Here is a 22,662-nt window from a genome sequence, read left to right on the forward strand (position 1 = left end):
AAGTTTGAGTGCAAAAATAAAGCTAGATGATTCTCATTAATTGCAGTAAAGACCTATTGCATACAAAAAATTTAATTTGAAATGAATACAGTGTAATGCTAAGAAAATTAAAAATGATGATGTATATGTAGCTAACTTTTATCTAATGTTGTTTGCCAGAGAATCCAAAAGTTGTTCAATAGAAGAAAAAAGCAGAACTGGCTGCTGTGTGATGTCATCAGTTTTGTTCCTGTTCTGTACTTCCCTGATGTATAAAAACAATGAAAGCATTGTGACACGTCATTTAACAATCACACCAAAAAACTGAATAATGAATCCTGTAATTTGAGAGTGAACATTCGCAGAAAAAAAATGTAGTTCAATTTAATTCTGTTTTATTTATATAGTGCCACTTCATAAAAACAGTTGCGTCAAGGTGCTTCGAATTGTAAAGTAAAGACTATACAATACCAAAAAGAAACCTGAACATTCACACAACCCTCTATGACCAAGCACTTGTACAATGGGAAGGAAAAAAGGAATAACTTCCTTTTAACAGGAAGAAACGTGACTGGTTGACTGGTTGGAGTGAGAGCAAAGAATGATTAAATACAAAAAGGCTAAAAACACAGAGATGTTTAAAGAGATAAAGAGATTAATAAATGCCCAGCGTATCATAAAAATCCCCCCAGCAGCCCACGTCAACTGCAGCATAACTAAGGGAGACACCACAACTTCCTGTTTTTTCCCCTCATTCACACAGTGTTTCTGAACACTGTGAGTAAACATCCCACTGTGTCCAAACAAACAGAGCATATTTCAACTTTTAGCTTAGATTTAAAAAACAAAAACCATTCAAGTCAGTTTAGCTATCCATTGTTTAAATGTGAAAAACTATGCTTGCCATTCTTGATGCTCCTGAGCTAAACTAAACACAATGATATCTATCAACTTAAGGGCACTGATACCTGAGCTGTGAAACCAAGGGAAACCCTCTTGTCTATAACTGGAAATGCGACGGGGAGAACACAAACAATCTTAGGATCATTATATTGCAGCAATGCAACCTGCACCTTGTCATTTAAATCACTGTTTATCTTACAGTTAATTTGCTAATGCATCCTTTAATAATAATAATAATGTAGATTTTATTGATCCCCGTGGGGAAATTCCTCTTTGCATTTAATCCATTCACTATGTAAAGCAGTGGGCAGCCATTGGGCGCCTGGGGACAGTACCTTGCTCAGGGGTACCTCAGGGTAGCTGTTGAGTGGATACTGTTGACTTATTCCTTAATTTAGAAAAGAGAAGAAAAGAAAAGCTCTAACTTCATAAGTCTACTTGTAGAAGATCGCCTTGTATCACTGTCGCTTTCTGAAATTGTTGTGAGATTTGAAGATCCATCGTCAGTCGCTGTGATTCTATTTGAAGCTCTAGTAAGCCTCCCTCCCCCAAACATCAGCTTGATCTACACAGCTCACAGCGGCTGTGAAATGAGACCACTAAGAGGCGCCAGAAGTCTATCACTATCACTAGAGCCACGTCTACCAGTGCTGGTGTTTACATTTTTGTTGGAGAGAATAAAGTTGGAAGAAAGACAAGATTTGCCACACTTGTGATAAAAGATATGGTTGCTGACTGTGCAGAACAGATATGGGAAATAAATAAAGAATAAAAGGTAACTAAACAATGTCAAGAGGTGAGAAGAAATGTTTGTTTGTTTGTTTATGTTTTATTTTGCTTATCTCACAGGTAAAACTAAACAGGTAACCCCCCCCCCCCACACACACACTTTCCAGTCTGTTGGGTGTTGCTTGTTTCATCATTTCTCATCCTCCTGGTCCTTTTTCACAACTCTCAGAAGACAAAAGATAGAGAGATACAAAATTCCAAATGACATAGATGTCCTTATGTCATCAACCAGTGTTAAGTGCTAGGGGTTTTTACAGGATTCTGAAAACTGAAGTGAAAACTTAACTGCACGGGTAACCTAATTATTTGTTCTTTCCTATGAAAAAAACATTTTCAATTTCCCTTTGTATGAAGTATTCGTAGCTTCATATCTCTCAAAAGATTGAATTTAAAATCTTCTTACATTTATAGTTTCCGTCTTTCGTTCCCCCATTACAGTCTGGCTGTTTTTCAGTCTGGAAGTAGTAGATGTGTTCATTGTAGACCTTATTAGGCGTCACTGCACATAAGCAAATTAAACAGAGTAGCCTATTTTCTTGCATGAAAACTTAATTGTGAGTCATTAATGATTTGAATCAGACGGTGAGGCACTGCCAGAACCAGTCAGCCTGTTGCTTGTTGATCGATGATGAACATAATGCTATGATTCATGTGGGAAAGTCCGGGGGACGCTCTCTATCAGGGAAGCACAGAATTCCCCGGAGCTTGTAGCCTATAGAGGACTTTTTTAAAATAACCGTCTTAGATAAGAACACGTCTTGAACAGAAGTAATTTTAACCAGTGTGGGCTGTCAGGATGCAGAACAGTCTCCTGGCTGGTAGCGTGTGTGCTTCAGGCTACTGCCCCTTTAAGGCTTAGGATTTGGGAGTGACGCGGATACGAAAGCTAGTTTGTCCCTGTTTCCCTCGCTATGTAAAATATTTAGAAGAATCAGACTAACGACTGGCACACCTAATTAATTGCAGGATCATAATGTTGATGCATTGTGTGTGCTGAAGAGAGAATAAGCCGGAGAAGGTAGTGTTTACGACCGATCTATCACGTTGGGATTATACTTGCCAGGGCCGTCCTCCGAGCTGTTGGGATAACTTTGGAGAAGTTCTTTGTATTCGGGGTAGTCAGACAGCTTGGCCAACAAGCTGAACATGGATTGGGGCACAGAGCTTTGGGTGAGTCTATCATCTGTCTCGCTTCTGTCTCCTTTGATATTTTAATAGGTTGTCTGGGTGTCAGGTTTGCAGTGCAGTTTTTTAAGCATTGCGGGATGAGAAAGTGAAAAACGCTACACGACCTCCGGCGAGGAAACATACATGTATCCAGAAGCGGAGTAACTCGCCTGTGTGCACAGCTGTGCATTCAGGATTATACTAACATGTTTCCAGCCATTTCTTCAACTTTTAGTACGTAAAAAAAATGATTAAGTTTACATACAAAACCATACAAGCACTTTTGGAAAATGAAGGATCCACGTTTTGCATATTATATTTATTTTTTACACCTTTTGTTTTATCATTTAGTCCCTCTCTTTCCTCCAAATCTAAGTATTAATTAATTAATTGGATCAAGTGACTATTTATGACCCAGATGACTCTTAAAAGTTGTCTGATATCAGCCTAAAAACACTATTTCACATCTAGAAAGGCCTTTAAACAGTGCAGAGGTGGGTTGTGCCCCGTGGGATGGTTCATTGTGTACAGTCTGGCACACCTTGCTTCCATAGAGATGAAATCAGATGCTGTGATTTGCCTTGCGAACAAGTTTCATGAGTAAATCCCTTAATGTGTCCATCTCAGTGCCATGATTCTTTTTTTCATTCAACAAAGAGTGCATATTGAGAGAGATTTTTATTCCCATGTGCTGCGATGATTTGGTAAAATACTGGATTTGTATGAATTGTGTTTTACAGACTGCTAGGTAGCCAGCTGTAAGCCACTTCCTGGATGCAGCTGTAAAGGCAATGACATTATCCAGAATCCAGACAAAGCCTGTTGTTGCTCATGCACATTTTCAACAAACCTGAATATGTAAAATGGAGCACTGCAAAGATGAGCATAGTGAGGTTGTGACCTCATTACAATCTCCCCCTAGGCCTCTTCCCCTGTCCCTTTTCCATCCTATGTGCTGGTGCAACACAGCCTAATTAGTTTTGCCCTACTTTGATTGACTCAGAGAAATGTGGTACCCCAGGATTAATCAGAGGCTTTGTCTCTTTGTAAGGCTTTCCTGTTTTAGTGCATGTAGTTGTTTCACTAGTTTTAGAGGAAATCCCTCACAGGAAAGCGAACTGTTCTGCTTTCAGTCAATATAGATTTCATTAAAAAATCTCATTGTAGGCTATGTCTTCACCTGCCTGCTTGGACAAAGCCCTGCAGGCATAATTGGCTTTTTTAATGTTTGGCTAGTTCCTCGGGCCAAATCAGCTCTATGACATCTGTCCCCTGATTGTCGTTAATCCAATGGCTATTTTAAGGCACTAGTTTACAGAGTACAAGATCATTGTCTGGGCATTAACTGTGATAGTGAGTGTTACCAGGGCACTCCTCAGAACTGCAGTAAGGCTGGTCTGGCCAGGCCTGGCCCCTCATTTTGAAGATGACAGGGTGACTCAAGGCTGAAATATCCAGCCAAGCATTGTAGGTTGGTGACTTTCAGGGTGCCTCCTTTAGAAATTGTGTGGCTTTTACTTAATGCCAGTTCTCTTTTGACATTATTTTGAGGACAGAGGTTTAGATGAGACCTGGGAGTTGAAGAACAAAGTAAACTGTCATACTTTTAACGCACCCCACATACATAAATCTGTGCAGTACAAAATAGGTTATGGCTCTCTATATTTGGAAGTTATATAATTACCAGGGCAGAACTAGAATATTTAGACTATCCTTCAAAACGATGAAATAAGAGGAGGATAAAGATGCTAGTCATGGCTCAAAGTATTCCTGAGGAAAGGAGCGATTACTCCATAAAAAAATAACTATAGGTAAAGGAAAGTTAAAAGAACAAATAAAAAGCAGTCGTGCAAGCCACCCACATAACATTTGCTTTTAAAACAAAAACATGCTCATTTTAAAGTTGTTTTAGTCTTATGAAAATCAGTTCAGTACAAACTCTGCGGAGACTTGTATACATAACTTTGACTGTGGCTTTGAATGGTGTTTGAGAAGACACTGATTATATCTTTTCAAGTTGTTTTGATTTATTTTAAGATAGTTTTAATGGTTTTGCTTTTTAAGTGGGCCGTTCTTGTTCAGATTTAAGTTGTTATCTTGAGGTTTATAGATAACCAAATGCGACTTTTTCAGTATTTTACAAAACTGCTTACAAGAAATCTGGCATACTCTCTGTCCATCCATCTTCTTAGCCACTTGCTGGAGCCCAAGGCAGTAGATGGGGTATACACTGGATAGGTTACCAGTCCATCACAGGGGAGATGGGTTGTTGTGTAGAATGTTGACTAAAAGGAGGTCCCAATTTAAATATTTTTATTTTTTTGTTAATAGTCCAAAGACCACAGAGCAAAGGTTGAAACATTTGGATTATTTCAACACTGAACTTTTTGAATTTTATGTTACCAACACCCATTAAAAAGTTAAAAAATGTTTTCTGATTCACTTTCCTCAGGTGAAAAGTTTGAAGAACTCTTTAGATGAGCTCTATGAGCTCTGTTATCCAACCTCATTTCCAGAAAAAGTGGTTTAAAATGTTAAAGAAAAAACAGAATGTAATTTTTGGAACTTATAGAAACTGAATATTTACCCAGAAATGGTTTTAATCATTTATTTGAAATTATTCCTAACGTTGTGTTTTAGAGTGTGTCTGATGGAGTTGGCACTGAGATTTCTCACATCCTTTTTTTTTTTTTTTTTTTTTTTAGCGTGGAAACCCCTCCCATTCTTCTTCAATCATGTCATTTATTCATAATTGCTTAAACTGATGTAGATGCTTTTTTTTTTAGGGGTGATATTGCAGGACAGATGGGGTAGTGTGTATGTGAAGACTTTCTGGTAATACCGGTATACTCTTATTGATAACAAATAAGCCAAACATCTTTTTTTTTAAAATTTTTTTAATTTATTTTTTTAAATTGAAACTGATTTCTGATATAAGTTCAATTTTCCTGTTGGATCTATAAAACAGCCAGTTCACTAAAGGGTTTTCTTCATCAGTGTGAAAAATGTTGACCAAAAAAAGGGCTTAATCACAATTATTTTTAGCATCACACTTGAACATCCAACATCCAGACGACATAACTGAGATCCTACAGCTTTACCAGATAAATATCCATTGACCTTATTAAAATATACCTGGTATACCTCAACTATTAAATAACCATTAAAGGATTGTCAGACCTTTAAACCTTTTGCTCTGCATTGCTTTATCTTGATGTAGAAATGGTGACATTTCCTGGATCGATAATATTTTCCAACATTAATAAGTATCTGCAGTTGTATTTTCAATGGAAGTGTCTGGATGTTGGAATGGTACTCAGTATTGACAGGAATACTTCAAGTATAGTATTTTGAAATTTGACCATAAATACTGGATTAAGGACAAACCCACACAAAGAGGTTACACCTAGCACAGCTTGTAGTTTCTAACCTCCCCTTAAATCTCCACAGTAAGCAGTAAGCTTTTTGCACACTGTGCCACAGGCTGGTCAGCAGTCCACAAACTGAATATGCAAATAAAGAGCTTATCTATTCAAATGACCTGTTCCAGACTACAGAGGCAGACTACAACTTTCCAAGTCTTCATAATATGATGAGTACATCTGTCTTAGTGGTGCAACTAACAATCTAAAAAATAAACCAATCAGAGTGATTAATTTGTAATTGTAATATGTCGGAAGTAACCTGCCTACAAGTCGAAGGCACTGCATTAATGCATTTTGACTAACCAGCTGTTGTCCAGTCTTGGACATTATTTTAAAGCCTCTGATCATCTGTCTTGGGGGCTACCAATGCCTGATTTATGCTTCAGTGGGAAGTCTACATCGTAACTGGAATCCCCTTTTTAACCCTATGCCGTAACCTGATTTGCACCTCTTGAGAAATGTCATTGCACGTCGGGTTGACACAGCCTGCGGTGACTTGAGTGGCGTGGAATGTTGTGGATAAGAGGGGTTTCCAGTTACATCGTAAGTTAGGATGCTTCCTGCAGAAGACTAAATCAAGCTTATGAGTTTGAAAACAGCATTAGGTCAGGCCTCAGGACTAAGTTGAATGGGTGCTAACAGGTATTGTAAGCTCATAACTTACTGTGCTTTTTAGTTCGTACACATGTAGTTATTCCTACAAGTTCCCGACTGAATAATATGGCTTTCAGTTGTGTTATTATTCCTGTTGCCTCTAGCTTCTTGGTTACTTCATGTGTAAACAGATTTTGATAGACGTGCACTAATATATTATTTACCAAATAAGTGTCTTGGGCGTGACATTTATAAGTGGCAGTGGCTGACTTTTATCTCTTGTGTCATAAAAACTTGGTGCTTGGTAAATGTTCAGAGATGGTATAATGAGGTCTATTTTACTTCAGTTCCCAAAATGGGGAGGAAATGTCAGCAAAAACTAAAAAGAATGTGGACTTTAACTCTTTTGTTTCACCTGAAGAGCGGGAAGGGTGTAGAATAACGTGGCTCAACACGTCAGGAATCCCCTTTCAACATGCCTCCGCTTCAAGTCTTCAGCATTGTTTCTCACTCTTAGTAGGCTTGTCAGAGCTTGAAGGTGTTTTAAAGAGAGCAGTGAAAGAGGAACAGAAACCATATATGCCTCAGTCATACTGCATAATGATGAGGAGAAGTCAGCAAATTCGGCTGTAAATGGAACTGGCATGAAGAATTTTTTTTCTAGGGAATCGGGCGTCACGTTGCTATTCACTCCACACAGTCTGACCACATAAGGAAGAGAAAAGCACCTCCTTCTTTAATGCCTGAGAAGCATGACCTCTGTGTCCTTCTGACAGTTCTCTCCCCCTCGTAAGAAAAACGCAGGTCCCCCATGATTTAAAGCCTAGCGGAAGTTAAGAAACGGTTGCCAATATCTTGTGCACATGTGGCGAGCATTCTTGGGGCCTAGCATGCAAGAACAAACCTTGATGTGTTTTTGTTTTATTCCCCCCTGCTTAAGATGTAATTTGGTGACCTCAAAGTCCACCAGTGCAACATCCCGGTCATTACCTAGAATTCAACACATGTTTGGTATTTCACTGTGTTTTGTCTTTTCCTTATTTGTGTTGTGCTCCTTCCACCAGGACCAATATGACATCATTGAAAAGCACACACAGTCTGGCCTGGAGCTGGTAGAGAAGTATGTGAAATTTGCGAAGGAGAGGACAGAGATTGAGCAAAACTATGCCAAACAACTGAGGTAGTGTTTTTGTTTTTTTTCTCTCCTCCTCTGTTTTTCATGTTGTTGTTGCCCAACTGCCACAAAGAATTGTGTACAAGTGTGTTGCTCAAAGCAGCTTGCAGCATATGTGTCCTTTTGTGTTTGCATGGGTGCCTGTTGAAAGGCTGTTTATGAAATGCTTGTTGGTCTTATGACCACTGTGGGACTGAATCTAACTTGTGTGTGAAACACTAGCTCGATTCTCCAGCTGTAGCTTGTTGTCCCTGTATCTTTCTCCTCTCTCTCTCTCTCTCTCCTGTGGCCTTTCTTACATAGTCCTTCCTCTCCCGGTTGTTTCCCAGTTTGTAGGCCCCCATCTGTTGTAGTGCTGAGCTTTGCTGGAAAGGAGAGGAAGCGGGAGCAGACTGGCGCATGATAGACAGGAAGTGGTCAGAAGGAGAGTGAAAGGAGGAAGAACAGCTATTTAAATATGTTCATAGTGGACTGCTGTTGTTGATCCTATGGTGTGGAAACAAATCAAATGGTTACATAAGAACATTTTAAGTCAGCGAGTTGTCTTCTATTGCCATCTGCCGTTTCAGCCCTTTCCCCATTTCAGATTGTTAATGATCTGTCACTGTTCACAGGAACCTTTCAAAGAAATATAACCAAAAACGAAGCAGCAAAGATGAGCCTGAATGCAGGTGAGTTGTTGTTGGTTATGTTGCAGGATTGTTCTTATAGAAGAGCTCCCTTATTTATATTTATATTTATATGTTTTTATTTGTGGAATCTACTAGGATATCTTTGCATTATCTATAGTTAAAAATAATCCTGGACTTTGGTGCAGCCCCTAAGTTCATTTGCTATCTGAAACTAAAGGTTTTCCCTTCATTTCCCCCTGTTATCGAAGCAGTTAGTTGGTGTTGTTATCCACGCAGTAGTGCATTGCTGTTTTCGTTGCCATTTAAATGCCTTTAGAAGGAAGCAGGAATAAGGAAGCTATAAACTTCTTATCGTGCCATGGTCCACTGCAAACTTCTCTTTTAACCTGTCTGTTTGTCATCTTATCAGCTGCCTCATCACAGTGTCATTCTTTCTCCACCCTTTCCTTTCTCCACCTCTTTAAATAATAGGTTGTCCAGCTACCAGGCGTTTTTGGACATCCTGACAGAGATGAACGATTATGCGGGGCAGAGAGAGCTAATTGCAGAGAACTTGATGATGAACATTTGCATCGATCTTACCAAGTACCTGCAAGATCTTAAGCAGGAACGAAAGACGGTGAGCTCGATATGAAATGGATGAGGGTTAGAGTCTTTAAAGTTCTAATCTGTGGCAACAAAGAGAATCTGTGATGTTTTCATTTTAGTTGGTCTCGTTTCCCACAGTCCCATTCATACCACTCTTTACCTGCAGATGGTTAACTGTCTTGTACTAGGCCACTTTTGTTTCACTTCCATGCTGTTTTAACAGTTTTGTTGTTTACTTCCTGGTTTGAGTCACACTGTGTGACACTGGAAGCCCCCGTTATGTAAATGACGTAAATGAAAACACCTAGAACTCACTGTGTATGTGCCTATTACACCATAGTCGTCAACATTCTGACAACGTGCCAAATGGGGTTTTTCTTTAGAATATACAACAAACAGTGATAAGGAGGAGTGGAGATGCAGAGATCTTACTGCTGTGGCAGGAAAGAAGCCTCACTTAGAGTCTCCTGAGGGAGGCATGGTCTGAGTGGTGGTGTGCCATTTCTCTGAGGAATGCTTTGGCTTTTTCCTGTTAGAACAGAGCAGCCATGTACAGGCTTCTACTGAAGACGTGATGTCTCAAACAGACACACTGGTATTTGTTTTCTTGTCTGTTGTGCTGTGTGGCTTTAGGCAGTCATTGTTTATTCTGTCTGCCCCTGCACATGGCTGTCTCTCTTTTTGTCATCTGACCCTCCTCTCACTCTATTTTTATGGATGTCTGCAGTATCTGATGGATGCCAAGAAGGCCCAGCAGAGTTTGGAGAGCACCTACAAGCAGCTTGACAGTGTAAGTTTACTCTTAGAATTTAAAGGTTGATGAACACAGCACACAAGTAATTTCTACAATGCATGTTAACGTTTAAAGTACCACAAAAAAAAAAAGAAAAGATTTCTCTATAACCAAAACTGGAATGTTTGATTTGAGTGCAAAAAATGAAAGATAAAGTGAATGGTTCTAGATTCTGTGTGCTCAGTCAGGTGACTACATTTGTCTATAGTAAAATCATATGAACAGAGTGGAAAGCAAGCCTCCTTTTGAATTTCCACTGCTGTGCTGCATACTGGACAAACTGGTATGCAGCACTGACATCATAAATGGTAAATGGTAAATGGCCTGTATTTTTGTATAGCGCTTTTCTAGTCCCTAAGGACCCCAAAGCGCTTTACACATCCAATCATCCACCCATTCACACACACATTCACACACTGGTGATGGCAAGCTACATCGTAGCCACAGCCACCCTGGGGCGCACTGACAGAGGCGAGGCTGCCGGACACTGGCGCCACCGGGCCCTCTGACCACCACCAGTAGGCAACGGGTGAAGTGTCTTGCCCAAGGACACAACGACCGAGACTGTCCAAGCCGGGGCTCGAACCGGCAACCTTCCAATTACAAGGCGAACTCCCAACTCTTGAGCCACGATCGCCCCAGAAATTAAAATCATAAAGAAATCATAAATTAAAGCATATTTTTTTTCAAGTACCACTATAAAGGTGAAAAGTAAAAACACACTACTGTGGCATTTCAAGAAACTGTGTACTATTATTACATTGGTCACTGGACAAGCTGTGCTGGCATTGAGAGGGAACCCATGTAAACCAACACTGAATGGTCCAAAACTACCAGCAGCACATACATGGCAGCGAGGTCCAGTTCAGTGACTTGAATTAATTGATGTGAGGCCTAGTACACACAAAGTGGCTACAACTACCGGTGTTGGGGCACCATCCAGTTGCCTTTTACTCCAGTATGCAGACGTAAGAGTTTTAAATCCTAATAAACCGTTTGTTGACTTTAAGAAAGAATTAAAAAAAAAAAAACAAAAAAACTGTGGCATATTACGGAAGGTTACCAAGCAGCCTGTTGAGGACTTCCTGTACCAAACAGATCTTTATTGCAGATGAATTCATTGTTTTGTTTTTGGTTTTTTGTGTTTTATTTCTTTTTCGTAATACACTCACTGACCACTTTATTAGTTCCCCTTTTCTAGTTTGGATTAATCTTTCCCCTCGAAACGGACTTCCCCTCAGAAGTCTTTTGGGAATAGATTAAACAAGGAGCTGGAGACATTCTTAAGAAATTATGGTCCTTATTGACATGATAGCATCACATAGTTGATTTGTCAGCTGCGCAATCATAATACAAATCTCCCATTTCACCACATCCCAAAATGCTCCGTTGGATTGACATCCTGGTGTCTGTGATTGAGATAATTGAGGCTTTGTGAGATAGCGAGTCACCCTACTAGAAGCAGCCATCTCGACATGGGCACACTGTGGTCAGTTACAATACTCAGGTAGGCTGTGGTGTTTGAATGGTACCATAGTGCTAATTGTACTCAGTTGGTACTAAGGGAGCTGAATAGCAGTCTCAGTTTCCTGTTTGTAGCTGACAAGAGTGATAACCGTTGTGGTTTTCTATTTCTGTACTCCGTCAGCTCCAAGCTTTGACGTGCTGTGCATTCCAGGAAGCTTTTCTCTGTGCTTTGGTGATCATTTCAGTTACTTGCCTGCCTATCAACCCGAAGCAGTCTGGCCATTCTACTCTGACCTCTGGCATCAACAAGGCATTTTGGCCCAGGGAACTGCTGCTCACTGGCTATTTTTCTCTTTTTCTTTCTTTTTTTGGATCTTTCTTTGTAAACACCAGAGATGCTTGTGTGAGGGGAAAACCCCAGTAGATCAGCATTTTCTGAAATACTCAAACCAGTCTATTTGGCACCAACAACCACGCCACGTTCAAAGTCACTTAAATCACCTCTCTTCCCCATTGTGCTTTGACCTTCACCAGGCCATCACGATGATGCCTGAATGCACTGAATTGCTGCCATGTGACCAACTGATAATTGTGTTAAAGAGCAGTTAAATGTGTGTACCTTATTTACATTTTACTTGTAGCTGTAAACCAATATAAAGGCGCACTTGTGTAATACAAAATAAAATTGAAGTAATGTGTTAAAGTAGGTCAGAGGGCCAGAATCTTAAGTATTACAGAGATACAATTTTTTTGGTAATACCGCCTCGCACTACAAGACCTGTTTTCCGTCAAACCTGCCATGTCCTTTGCTTAAAGTTGTGTAACCTCTTAAGAGTTCTTTACTAAATGAACTGAATGTAATGTTTTTGCTTTTCTTTCTCTGTTTCTTTCCTCCATCCACACCAGAGTAAGAAGCGCTTTGAGAGAGAGTGGAGAGAAGCAGAGCGTGCAGCACAGTATGCAGAAAAGACAGATCAAGACATCAATGCCACAAAAGCTGATGTTGAAAAAGTAAACAGGAAACATATTGAATATCCATATCCTATTTGACATCGTCCAAAGTAATACTAGATGTGCTTTGTTAACCTGTTTTTATTTGTGCATGATTTTAGGCCAAACAGCAAGCTCACATGAGAGCACACGTAGCAGACGAGTGTAAGAACGACTATGCTGCTCAGCTCCAGAAATACAACAAAGAACAGAACCAATTCTATTTTAGTGACATGCCTCTCATTTTCAATGTAAGTCAATTATCTATTGCAAAATGACCACCTACCACCATCATTATTTTAGGTTTTAGCAGAAATTCTACTGGTAACACGTATTAGTTATTATGAATCAATGAGAAATTTAAAAAATTATGTATGTCAAAGTTATGCTTTAAAGCTATTTGAAAATCATAAACAGCTACAGCTTGTTTATTTTGTTTCAGATAAATATGTATATGATTTCAATATTTTAGTATAAACCTGATCTTTCCTTTTTTAAAATACACATTTTTAGCTGCTATCTATTGTGCTCTGTTTTATCTCTAATAATGGCATTGTTTGTAAATAACTGTTAATTTGTATTCACTAGAAATTGCAGGATTTGGATGAGAGGCGAATACAGAAGTTGGCACAAGGCTACGTCTTGTTCTCAGACACAGAGAAGCATGTGATGCCCATCATTGGCAAGTGCCTGGAAGGCATTACTAAAGCCGGAACTAATGTTAATGAGAAGAATGTGAGTGGATCTCGAAAAAAAAAAAAAAAAAAAGAGAAAAGAACGGATATTAATGTGAAGCATGGCTTTGTACAGCTAATTCGTTTTAGCCTTAAATCTGCTTGACGATAGCTCTTAATTGCTCTTATCCATAATTGCATTTAATGCAGGACTCCATGATTGTAATAGAGCAGAATAAGTCGGGCTTTGAGCGTCCGGGAGATTTGGAGTTTGAGGACTACAGTCAGGGGATCAATCGAGCCTCTTCGGACAGTAGCCTCGGTACACCTAAAGTCTCCATTGACCCATGGAAGAAGAAGACCAATAACTTTTGGCTTTTCAGCAAGCGAAGTAAGGTAGGAGATTTTACTATAGAGTGCAACATTAGGCTAATTTAGCCTAATGACATGGACTCACACTCACACAGATGTCCTTTATTGTACTCTTTGAAAATTTTCAATGAATCAGTGAGTCTTCAGGTTGGCAATCAGGCAGATTAGTGTGTGACTCCTTGCATGGCAGAGCCAGGAAATCCCCTACAGAGAGCACTCGTGGTGGACCTGTTGCAGCTGCACACACTTGCAACACACACATACACGCCCTTCTTACCTTTTAATGCTCAGAATAATAATGCATGACCCTCTGCCACTGAGTTATATGGGAACTCTCACACACCCCAACACTTCTGGAAAAGGTCTTTTGCATGACTCTATGACTGGCTGTCAGCGTATAAACCTTGTCCACCCACACCCTCCCTATCCCTGGTTTCCAATAGGTCAACTAGCAGGCAGCATTCTGCTGTGCTTGTGCTTTCATCAGCACGGGACCCAAACAACATTGAATTTTTCTCTATAGGCATCCACAAACACACTGCTTCTATTATACTGTGCAGAACCTGCCATTATGTGTTGCATCACAATAAAATCTTTGTGCCAACTTCAGAATGATACCACATTTTGTAGGTAAAAAAAAAAAAACCCTGACCAGTTACAGTCGCACGTTTATGACCTGAATGTTTTCATTGACATTTATGTTCTTGCGTATGACTTTGTGTTTGGAGCAAGAGAGCTGCGCCACATTGTAAATCTTATCTCAATGGAGCACTTTTGCTGTGGTCCAAAATTAAGCCGGTGATATGAGTGGCTGACCACTAACAAGCTAATGGTCCCCCACCTCCAGTCCTAGCTCTAAATGATCCCTTCTTTCTTCCCTGCAGTGTTTGCTTGTTCAGCACCCCTCTACTCTCTGCATGTCTTACTGGCTGTGCACTTTTCCCGCTCTGTGTATGTGTGTGGCACAGTGCTCTGTATCATCAGTCATGCTCTCCCAATTAGGACTCGGCCGTGTGAATAGGAGGCTGAATATATCGGCTTGAGTGAGCTCTTGGTTTATGTCTAGCTCCTAAACATTCCCATTCTTAACTCCTCTCCTGTATTTAGGCCCCCGTAACCCTGAAGAAAAGCGGCACCTACTCAGTAGATGTTCATATAATAACAATGTTGTACTTCTAGCTCACCGTATTTACACAAGAAACTGTGTGTGGTTCTCTTCGACGTTCATTATTGGAGACTAGAAGCCATCAGCCTCCTGTGTAATTTAGCTAATAGACCCCCACCCACCTTACTACATTTATGTACACCTCAGCGTCTAGTTCACCCAGACATGTTTGCAGTTTAACCTCTTTCTAATAGGTCACAGAGGGCACTCATTAGACCCCCCCCCCCCAAAAAAAAATCTATGTGCAGAATCCCACTGCGGTAATTAAGCAGGCTATTTATAGCTACTGTTCTGGTATGCGAGTTGATATTTTCTGTCTATATAGGTCAGACTTCTAATGTGAGTTGATATTTTCTGTCTATATAGGTCAGACTTCTAATAGTACTGGTTGAACTTTAAACATATTTAGTTGTGAATCAAACATTTTTCTTAGAATTTCGTCTCATCACAAAACAACTATTTTCAGTGTAACTGAATTACAGCCAAATTGGAAAAACACATTGACCACTGTCTATAGATACTCAGCAAGCCAGTAACCATAGCCTATTGGGTGTATTGAGAGAGATCATATCCAGTCCATAGTTAGAAACCTCGGTCTTGTTAGTGTTAGCATTGAAACTGGGTAGTAAATATGTTGTTATTATGAATGATTATATTACTGCTATTACTAATAAACAATTAAAGCTGTAAAAAATGCAAAGTAATTTAACCTCGCAGGCTTTCTTCAGCCAGTTCCTCACTGGAGCTCAGGCTGCCCATCAGCTGGGCTTGAACTTGGCTGCAGGGTTGCTGTGGCACCAATGTGGGAGCTGTGGTTGGTTGTTTTGCTGTGTAATCTTAGTGTTTTGGGATTTTTTTTTTTTTTGTAATTATTACTTGATGTTTGTGTTTATGAGAGTGTTTTTTGCTTTCATGCTTATTGGGCTCATGTGCTGGGTTGGCTTCAGTGTTGTCTTCCTTGCTTTGTGGTGTGCTTTAAGGTGTTGACGGTGTCTTTTTCTTTCCCTTGTCATCTTGTTGTTCTTGTCTTCCCCTTCTTCTTTTCAATTATTCTTCCCTCCTCCTTCCCCAATACACCAATCTATGTCTGTGTACCTTATCTTTGGGTGCTGGTACTTTGCTCATTTCCCACACCAGCTGTCCTCTCCAGTGCTCGCTCCTTTCTCCACTCCCCCTGCCCCTTCACCTAACGGACCCCCTTCCCCCAAGTTTGGCCGGGACCCCCTGTCGTACTGTTTGAAGGAGATCAATAAGACAGTCAAACCCAGAATCTCTTCCTTCCGGACACTCAGGAGATCGGTGAGTCACCACAGAAGACGGTTCGGGTGCCAGGAGACGTTCACTCATAAGGGCTTACACATAATCCTGTGTTCATGCCTCTGCAAGAGTCACTGAATTCCTGTAATGAATAATTTGATTTATATTTTTAGGACATGAACATGCTGTATTAAACTTACAGTCTGATTTTTAATGTTTATGTATATAAAAATGTAATTAAAATTCATTTCAAGGTAAAAAGTGAAAAGCAAGAAACCCACTTTAAGGTTATTTCACCATTTTTATGTACACATACTCTTTCTTTTTCCCCCCTCAGAAGTTTACTCCAGAGAGGATAATGGTAATACGGGAAACAAAGCTGGGGTGTGGAGGTGTTTGACTCGTAAAAAGTAGCCACCTTTTCTTTACAATGGCTCATTTCATTGTAATTTCCCTTCACATTCATTGTAAATTCTCTGTAGTTTCCCTTCTCAACCAGCAGAAAGTTATGAAGTTTCCAGCAGAAACCAGCAGGAACTTCATAAGTTTCTGCTGGTTTTTGCCCTAAACGGCCTCAATATGCCGCATCCTGCATAAGGTAATGTGGTCTAGGACTTGTCCTCTTAAGCCTGTATTGAAGAGGTGGCCACCTGGTGGTGGAGGAAGGGAGGAATGCTTGGTGGCACACAGAAACACTGAGCAATCAGTAACCCTGTTTTCCAAATAGCCCCAATCGTGCACTTTTCTGTGTCACACATGTAAATCAAGACTATTTTTTTTTTAATGTGAAGATGATAAGAGATGGGACTGTACGAAGTTATTGGAATGTGGTTATTGGTCCATGGGTGATGGTTTTGTGTTCAGCTCACTGATGTTCTGTACTTCATTGGCTTTATGTCAGTTCAAAACCAAACAAACATGAAACTCAAAGAGCTGAAATGGTTTTTAGTTTGACGTCTCCTGAGCTGAACACAAACCACAGGCTTCCTCCGCAGTTGTCCAGTTCTCACACCACGGTAACTGTCATTATGAAAGTGTAAGAAGACATTCAGTGCTAACACCCCCCCCCCCCCCCCCTTCCTGTACCCTCTTGCAGCCTACAGTGACAGAGGACTTTGCCCACCTCCCTCCGGAGCAGCGCAGGAAAAGGTTACAACAGAAACTGGATGAAATCTGCAAAGAGTTGCAAAAGGAAGTTGATCAGAGGTGTGTGTCTATTAGACAGACATGTGCGGATCCTTCTGTGTATTAATAACCATCTCTGTTAGAACTTCTCCACTGGGAAAGTGGATATAATATTCATGCAGAGTACACAACTGTGCCGTGTCTCTGTGTGTTTATCCACTCCTGAGGTCTGCAGGGAACTGATTTCTACTGAAAGTCACTTTCCCTCTTCTTCCTTTGTTCCCCTCTCTCTCTGTCTATCGCTCTCTTTTTTTTCTCTCTTTTCAGTGAAGCGCTGGGAAAGATGAAAGATGTTTATGAGAAAAATCCTCAAATGGGAGACCCCGCCAGCCTGGCATCCCAAATCAACCAGACATCCCAGAATATAGAGCGGCTCAGAGGAGAGCAGAGCAAATATGAGGTAATCTAGCTCTCTGCTGCTGTCAAATGATGTGACCCATATATGTTATTTCTAATAAACTATTAGGTCAATAGGTTTCCAGCCTTTTCTTCTAACCAATTAAAGTTTTTAAAGCATGTAGTCACACAAATGGCAGAATAATGGATTGATGGAAATTTCTGCTTTTTTTGGGGGGACCGTTCTCTTGAGTAGACATGGCTCGCTGAAGCTGGAGGTCGAGGAGACACGCTGCGCTATAAAGCCCACTCATTTAACAATAATGGAGCTAATGATGTACACAGGTAGGATTACGTTCTGCTTGTAGACATTACTTTAAAACACAGGTTTGTTGTCTACTCTGTACAGGAAGCCTGTCTATTTTCTTTCCAGCCCTGATGGAGCTTACTCCGATGAAAGCACTCCTGATCCTTCCCAAGCCATTTATGCTGAGTTTGATGATGACTTTGAGGATGAAGACCTAGCTGCTCCTATCGGGAAATGCACAGCCATGTACAACTTCCCTGGTATGTAATACACTCATTATTATTTTTATTTTATTTTTTTAACTAATGGACTCATCGACTTACTGTTGTTCAAAATGAGGCATAGTGAGTCGATGCTGTATGCTAGGATGTGTGATTACAAGAGTTGCATTCCTAAAAAGCTGAGTTATGGAAATATTATTTCTCACTGTTTAGTAAGAACCACTACAGTTTAAGATTTTTATTCTCCTGCGAGGTGTACTTTACAACCCATTTTCAATAAATGTTGGGATGTTTTGTAAAACGCAAATAAAACAAAATGCAGTGGTTTGCAAATCTCATAAACCCATATTTTATTCACAACAGAATAGAGAAAGCGTATAATATGTTTAAACTGAGAAAATTATCATTTTAAAAAGTTATTTTGAATTTGATGGCACCTACACGTTTGGAAAAAAAGTTGGAGCAGAGCTAAGTTTAGCACTGTGTAGCGTCACATCTTCTTTTAACAACAGTGTTTGTAAGAATCGGGCAACTCGAGAGTGTAGTTGCTGGACTTTTGTCTCCTGTTATTGTCTGCTGTTCAATAATCCCGGGTTGTCTTGGTCATATTTTTCCGACTGCAGACATCACAGTTGAACATCCAGACTCTTCTACTACAAAGTTACGCCGTTGTAGTAGATGCCCTTTAAAATTGTCTTTCATCATCTTGCAAGGATGTCTTTTTTTCTTTTTTTTTTTTTTTAAATACTCAATCATGTTAGTGACCTTTTGCCAAATAACCTAATCAGTTACCAAATGCTCTTTTTAAATACGACTTTACACCCTTTTTTGCTCCCTCTATGTCTTATTGTGAATAAAATATGGATCTGTGAGATTTTCAAAACCTTGCATTCTGTTTGTTTTTACATTTAACAGCATCCTAAGTTTTTTTTTTTTTTATTTTTAGAATTTGGTTGTAATATTTGTGCTGTGTTCTGAGATGTCTCCAGACTTCCATGTTCATACATGGAAAATTGGAGGCAACAAGAACAGCAGAAAGGCTCGCTTAGTGAAGAAAGCGAGCCTTAATGACAGCAGACATGACACCGATTAAGTCAGAAACGACATGAAAGAAGAATATGAGGTGGACGTGGTTTGCAAAGTGTTTTTTGTTCTTTCTTTCTTTTTTTTTTTTTTGCAAATCTAACTGCATGTGTGAAGGGTATCAGATGAGCTGTCAGCTGATCTGCCCACCCTACCCACCCATAGTCAGTCAACACTGGAAAATAACCTGAAGCTGAACGTCCTCAATACAAAAGAACTCATAATGAGACACAGACAGGTCCACTTCCCTCTCTTTATAAATAGAGAACGGGTGGAATTGGACTCCACCTTCAGGTTTCTGGTCACCCACATCTCCGCTGATCTCACCTGGACCCACAACACCAACAGCCTGGTAAAGAAGGCCCGACAGTAGTTGCACTTCCTCCATGTCCTGAGAAAGAATAACCTGGACCAGAAGCTGGTGCTGGCCTTCTACCGCTCCTCAGTGGAGAGCATGCTCTCCTACTGCCTGGGTGTTTGGTACGCAGGGGCCACTACTGAGAACAGGAAGGCTGCACCGAGGATAATTAACACTGGCCCAAAAAAATAATTGACTGCCCTCTGCCAACACTGGAGGCCATCGCCAGATCCGTCTATCTCAGAAAAACCTTTGTCATCACAGGTGACCCTTTGCACCCTACTGCCCTCTGGTCAGCGCCTCAGGTCAGCGCCTCAGGTCAATCAGGTCCCACACCTCCAGAGTCACGAACGGCTCCTTCCCCTGGGCCATTCAGACTGTCAATAAACAATATTGCCCCCACCCCTGCCCACCCACCTCACCAATCTCAGCCATGGTCAGAGTAACCCCCATCACTCTGGCTTTTAGTCTTTTCTTTGCACTACTTCCAAGCACTTTGCAACTATTTTGTTTTCCAATGTGTGCATTTCTCTTATTTTTTTCGAATATATTTCTCCTGTTTGCTATTTATTCCTGCTGTCTACTGTTTATATTTCATTCCAGCACAGTTGGTGTGGCACACCCACAATTTTGTTGTACATGTACAATGACAATTTTATTCTAAGTTTTCATTATGGCTACAGAATGTTATATGACAGTAAAATTATAGTGCTGGCTTGGCTTTTGAAATTCTACCTGTAGGTTGTAGCATAATTATACCATAAAATAAGAAGTCAGTCATAAAATTATGAATCCATTTTTGCCCCTCTGATTTGACTGAGCAAGGTTTGTGTCAGCACATCGGTATATGAAATTATCTCTAGCCTGTTTTTCTTTTTCAGGTGCCAGTGAAGGGACCATCGCTATGCAGGAAGGGGAGGTGCTGGCTGTGGTAGAGGAGGACAAAGGGGATGGTTGGACCCGTGTCCGTAGGAACAATGGAGATGAAGGCTACATACCTACATCTTATGTTACCATCACTCTAAATAAGTGAAACACTTAACATTTAAAAAAAAAAAAAACTGTATGCAATTCTTCCTATTGGACTGATCATAAAGAAGACAGCACTAATGGACAAGAGTACCAGAAATATGCAGATGATGTGTTTTGACTGAAAGAGGTGCACCATATAAGAAGAAGAATGGTGCTACCAGTGTGCTCATCATGGCTTCAATGACATTTTTCCCCATCCCAGTTACCTAAGCCACCTGAACCACTAAGACATTTTATTTTCTATTTTCTAGTCTTGCATCACAATATACAGTTGTCATTTTTGTTGTTGTTGTTTTTTAAAAGTCATTTTCAGGCACCATTAATAGTACAAGTGCTTGTCTCATTCCACAGACTAGTGAGGCATTAGTTTCTGAGTGTGAGAGGAAGGAGGAGGAGTGCTGCTGCCATCTTTACACTGGGTGTTAACACCATTAATATTTAGGAGGAAGTTACTTCTCCTGTTTACCTTTTCAGTTAAAAACCTGACCTCCTATGGCTCATTGCAGTCTGCTCCACTGCTAGTTTTTATTTGCTTCAAGCATGTCACTCTCTACCCTCGATAGTGCTTGAGTGTCACCGGGTGGTGAATTTCATTTGTGGGAGAATACTTACTTTTGGTTTTTAGCAGTGTGTAGCACCAGAAGTTGAGAACGGCTCTCCCATCATAGCAGATTCAAACAACCATACAAACACTTTAATGTTCAGACAATCACAGCCATATCATTCTCACTTAAGTTAATTTCAGACCTTTAGCAGTAATAAGGATATGCAGGACCTATTCTTTTCTCATGGTTACATCCTGAAATTATAGAGAAAAATAATTTATTGCAGATGCGCAAATGTTCATGTTTGAAAGAAGTTGTACTTTGTATTAAGGATGTTTTCATGTTCTTCTTTTTTGCTTGCACACATAGTGGACAGTTTGTAGCCACAAAAGGGAGTAAATAAAATGTATTTCATTAAGACTATTGTATTTATGTAATAAGTAATATATATTTTAGCTATTGCAACACCACTATTGTCTTATTAGCGATTTAACCATTCAAATAAAAAAATAAAAATAAAAATCTTACTTTTTAGAGAGAAAACTGAAAGCTAATTTTATGGCCGATAATGTTGCTTTTTCACACTTTAATTTGTCATACAATGTCTTTTTTATGTTGTCATGAAGCCAGCTAGCAGCATTACTTATCCAAGTAACTGCTTGTGTCTTTGGTGCCTTTCCGGTTAAAAGCAATGTGTATATACCATTTTTGCATATAAAGTATTTTCTCTCTCTCTCTTTTTTTCAAGATTTAATAAATGTTAAGCACATTTCAGAGTTTGAAGTGGTTATGTCATTTCTGAAGTTGGAGGAAAAAAATAAATAAAACATGATATCTGGTCATATAAGATAATATTTGTGCCATTGTGTCACTGATTTAAGTTGACAACAGCTCAGTCTATGCATTCAATATGCTGACTGAGCTGTTGTGTGCACAGAAATAGAATCTGAAAGACTTATTCTTTTATTTTGTTACATTTTAAATGTAAACACCCCAAACCCAGATGATTTTTTTTCTTTTTTATCTAATCACAAGGCAATCCATCTACATGGATGACCTAGAAAAATCTGAATTGTATATAATGTAACAATTATAGGAATTTAGCTGCATTTTCTTAGGAATAAAAATTGAGATGGTGTTGCAACAAACTACAAAAGACAAAATCCCAATACCTGCTTTAAGAAATAAGGCCCAGAATGCATTGGTATGTCTCACACTCTTAACTGATTACATGCAGCTCATTCTCAGTAGGTGGCATTGTTGCATCATTTCTTAAGTGATGCAACTTGTGTCATAGACCTGCCATCTACTCTCTTCTGCATAATTATGTTTTCAATATAGGCCATGCATTTGCATACCTGATTAAATTGCACTGGCTTCAAAAACCATAATGTTTATAATGACTAATTAAATAACCCAAAATTGGCATGTGCCCCACTTTCGTATCACCTCATTCACAATACCACACAAGTGAAGTAAAATGCAATGAATGTGAATTTAGTTAAAAACAAGGTTTAAATGAATAATACATCATATTTTGATAGAAATGGAAAAAAAAAATCACTGGCAGAAATGGTAGTGCATCAGTTTGGTGTGGCCAAACTGAGAGACTGACTGACTGAGGAA

General features: G+C 39.7%; 1 protein-coding gene across 5 annotated transcripts; it reads left to right on the top strand.

Annotated features, from left to right (window-relative positions):
• Positions 1-2,295: 2,295 nt before the first annotated feature.
• On the top strand, positions 2,296-21,815 carry trip10a (thyroid hormone receptor interactor 10a). 5 transcript variants are annotated; one of them, XM_040047836.1, is made up of 16 exons: positions 2,298-2,841; positions 7,922-8,037; positions 8,646-8,702; positions 9,135-9,282; positions 9,979-10,041; positions 12,418-12,522; positions 12,624-12,752; positions 13,090-13,236; positions 13,386-13,571; positions 15,850-16,011; positions 16,307-16,330; positions 17,066-17,175; positions 17,422-17,554; positions 17,747-17,835; positions 17,924-18,057; positions 20,341-21,815. In XM_040047836.1, the coding sequence occupies exons 1-16, from the start codon at positions 2,818-2,820 to the stop codon at positions 20,490-20,492; spliced, it is 1,779 nt and encodes a 592-aa protein (XP_039903770.1). In that variant the 5' UTR covers positions 2,298-2,817; the 3' UTR covers positions 20,493-21,815. The 5 variants fall into 5 exon arrangements, with proteins under 5 accessions (XP_039903791.1, XP_039903770.1, XP_039903780.1 ...); XM_040047857.1 differs by lacking the exon at positions 8,646-8,702 and having other exon boundaries at positions 2,296-2,841; XM_040047846.1 differs by lacking the exon at positions 16,307-16,330 and having other exon boundaries at positions 2,299-2,841.
• Positions 21,816-22,662: the final 847 nt, after the last annotated feature.

This window comes from Simochromis diagramma, unplaced genomic scaffold (assembly GCF_900408965.1).
Source record: "Simochromis diagramma unplaced genomic scaffold, fSimDia1.1 OVJJ01000321.1, whole genome shotgun sequence".
NCBI lineage: Eukaryota > Metazoa > Chordata > Actinopteri > Cichliformes > Cichlidae > Simochromis > Simochromis diagramma.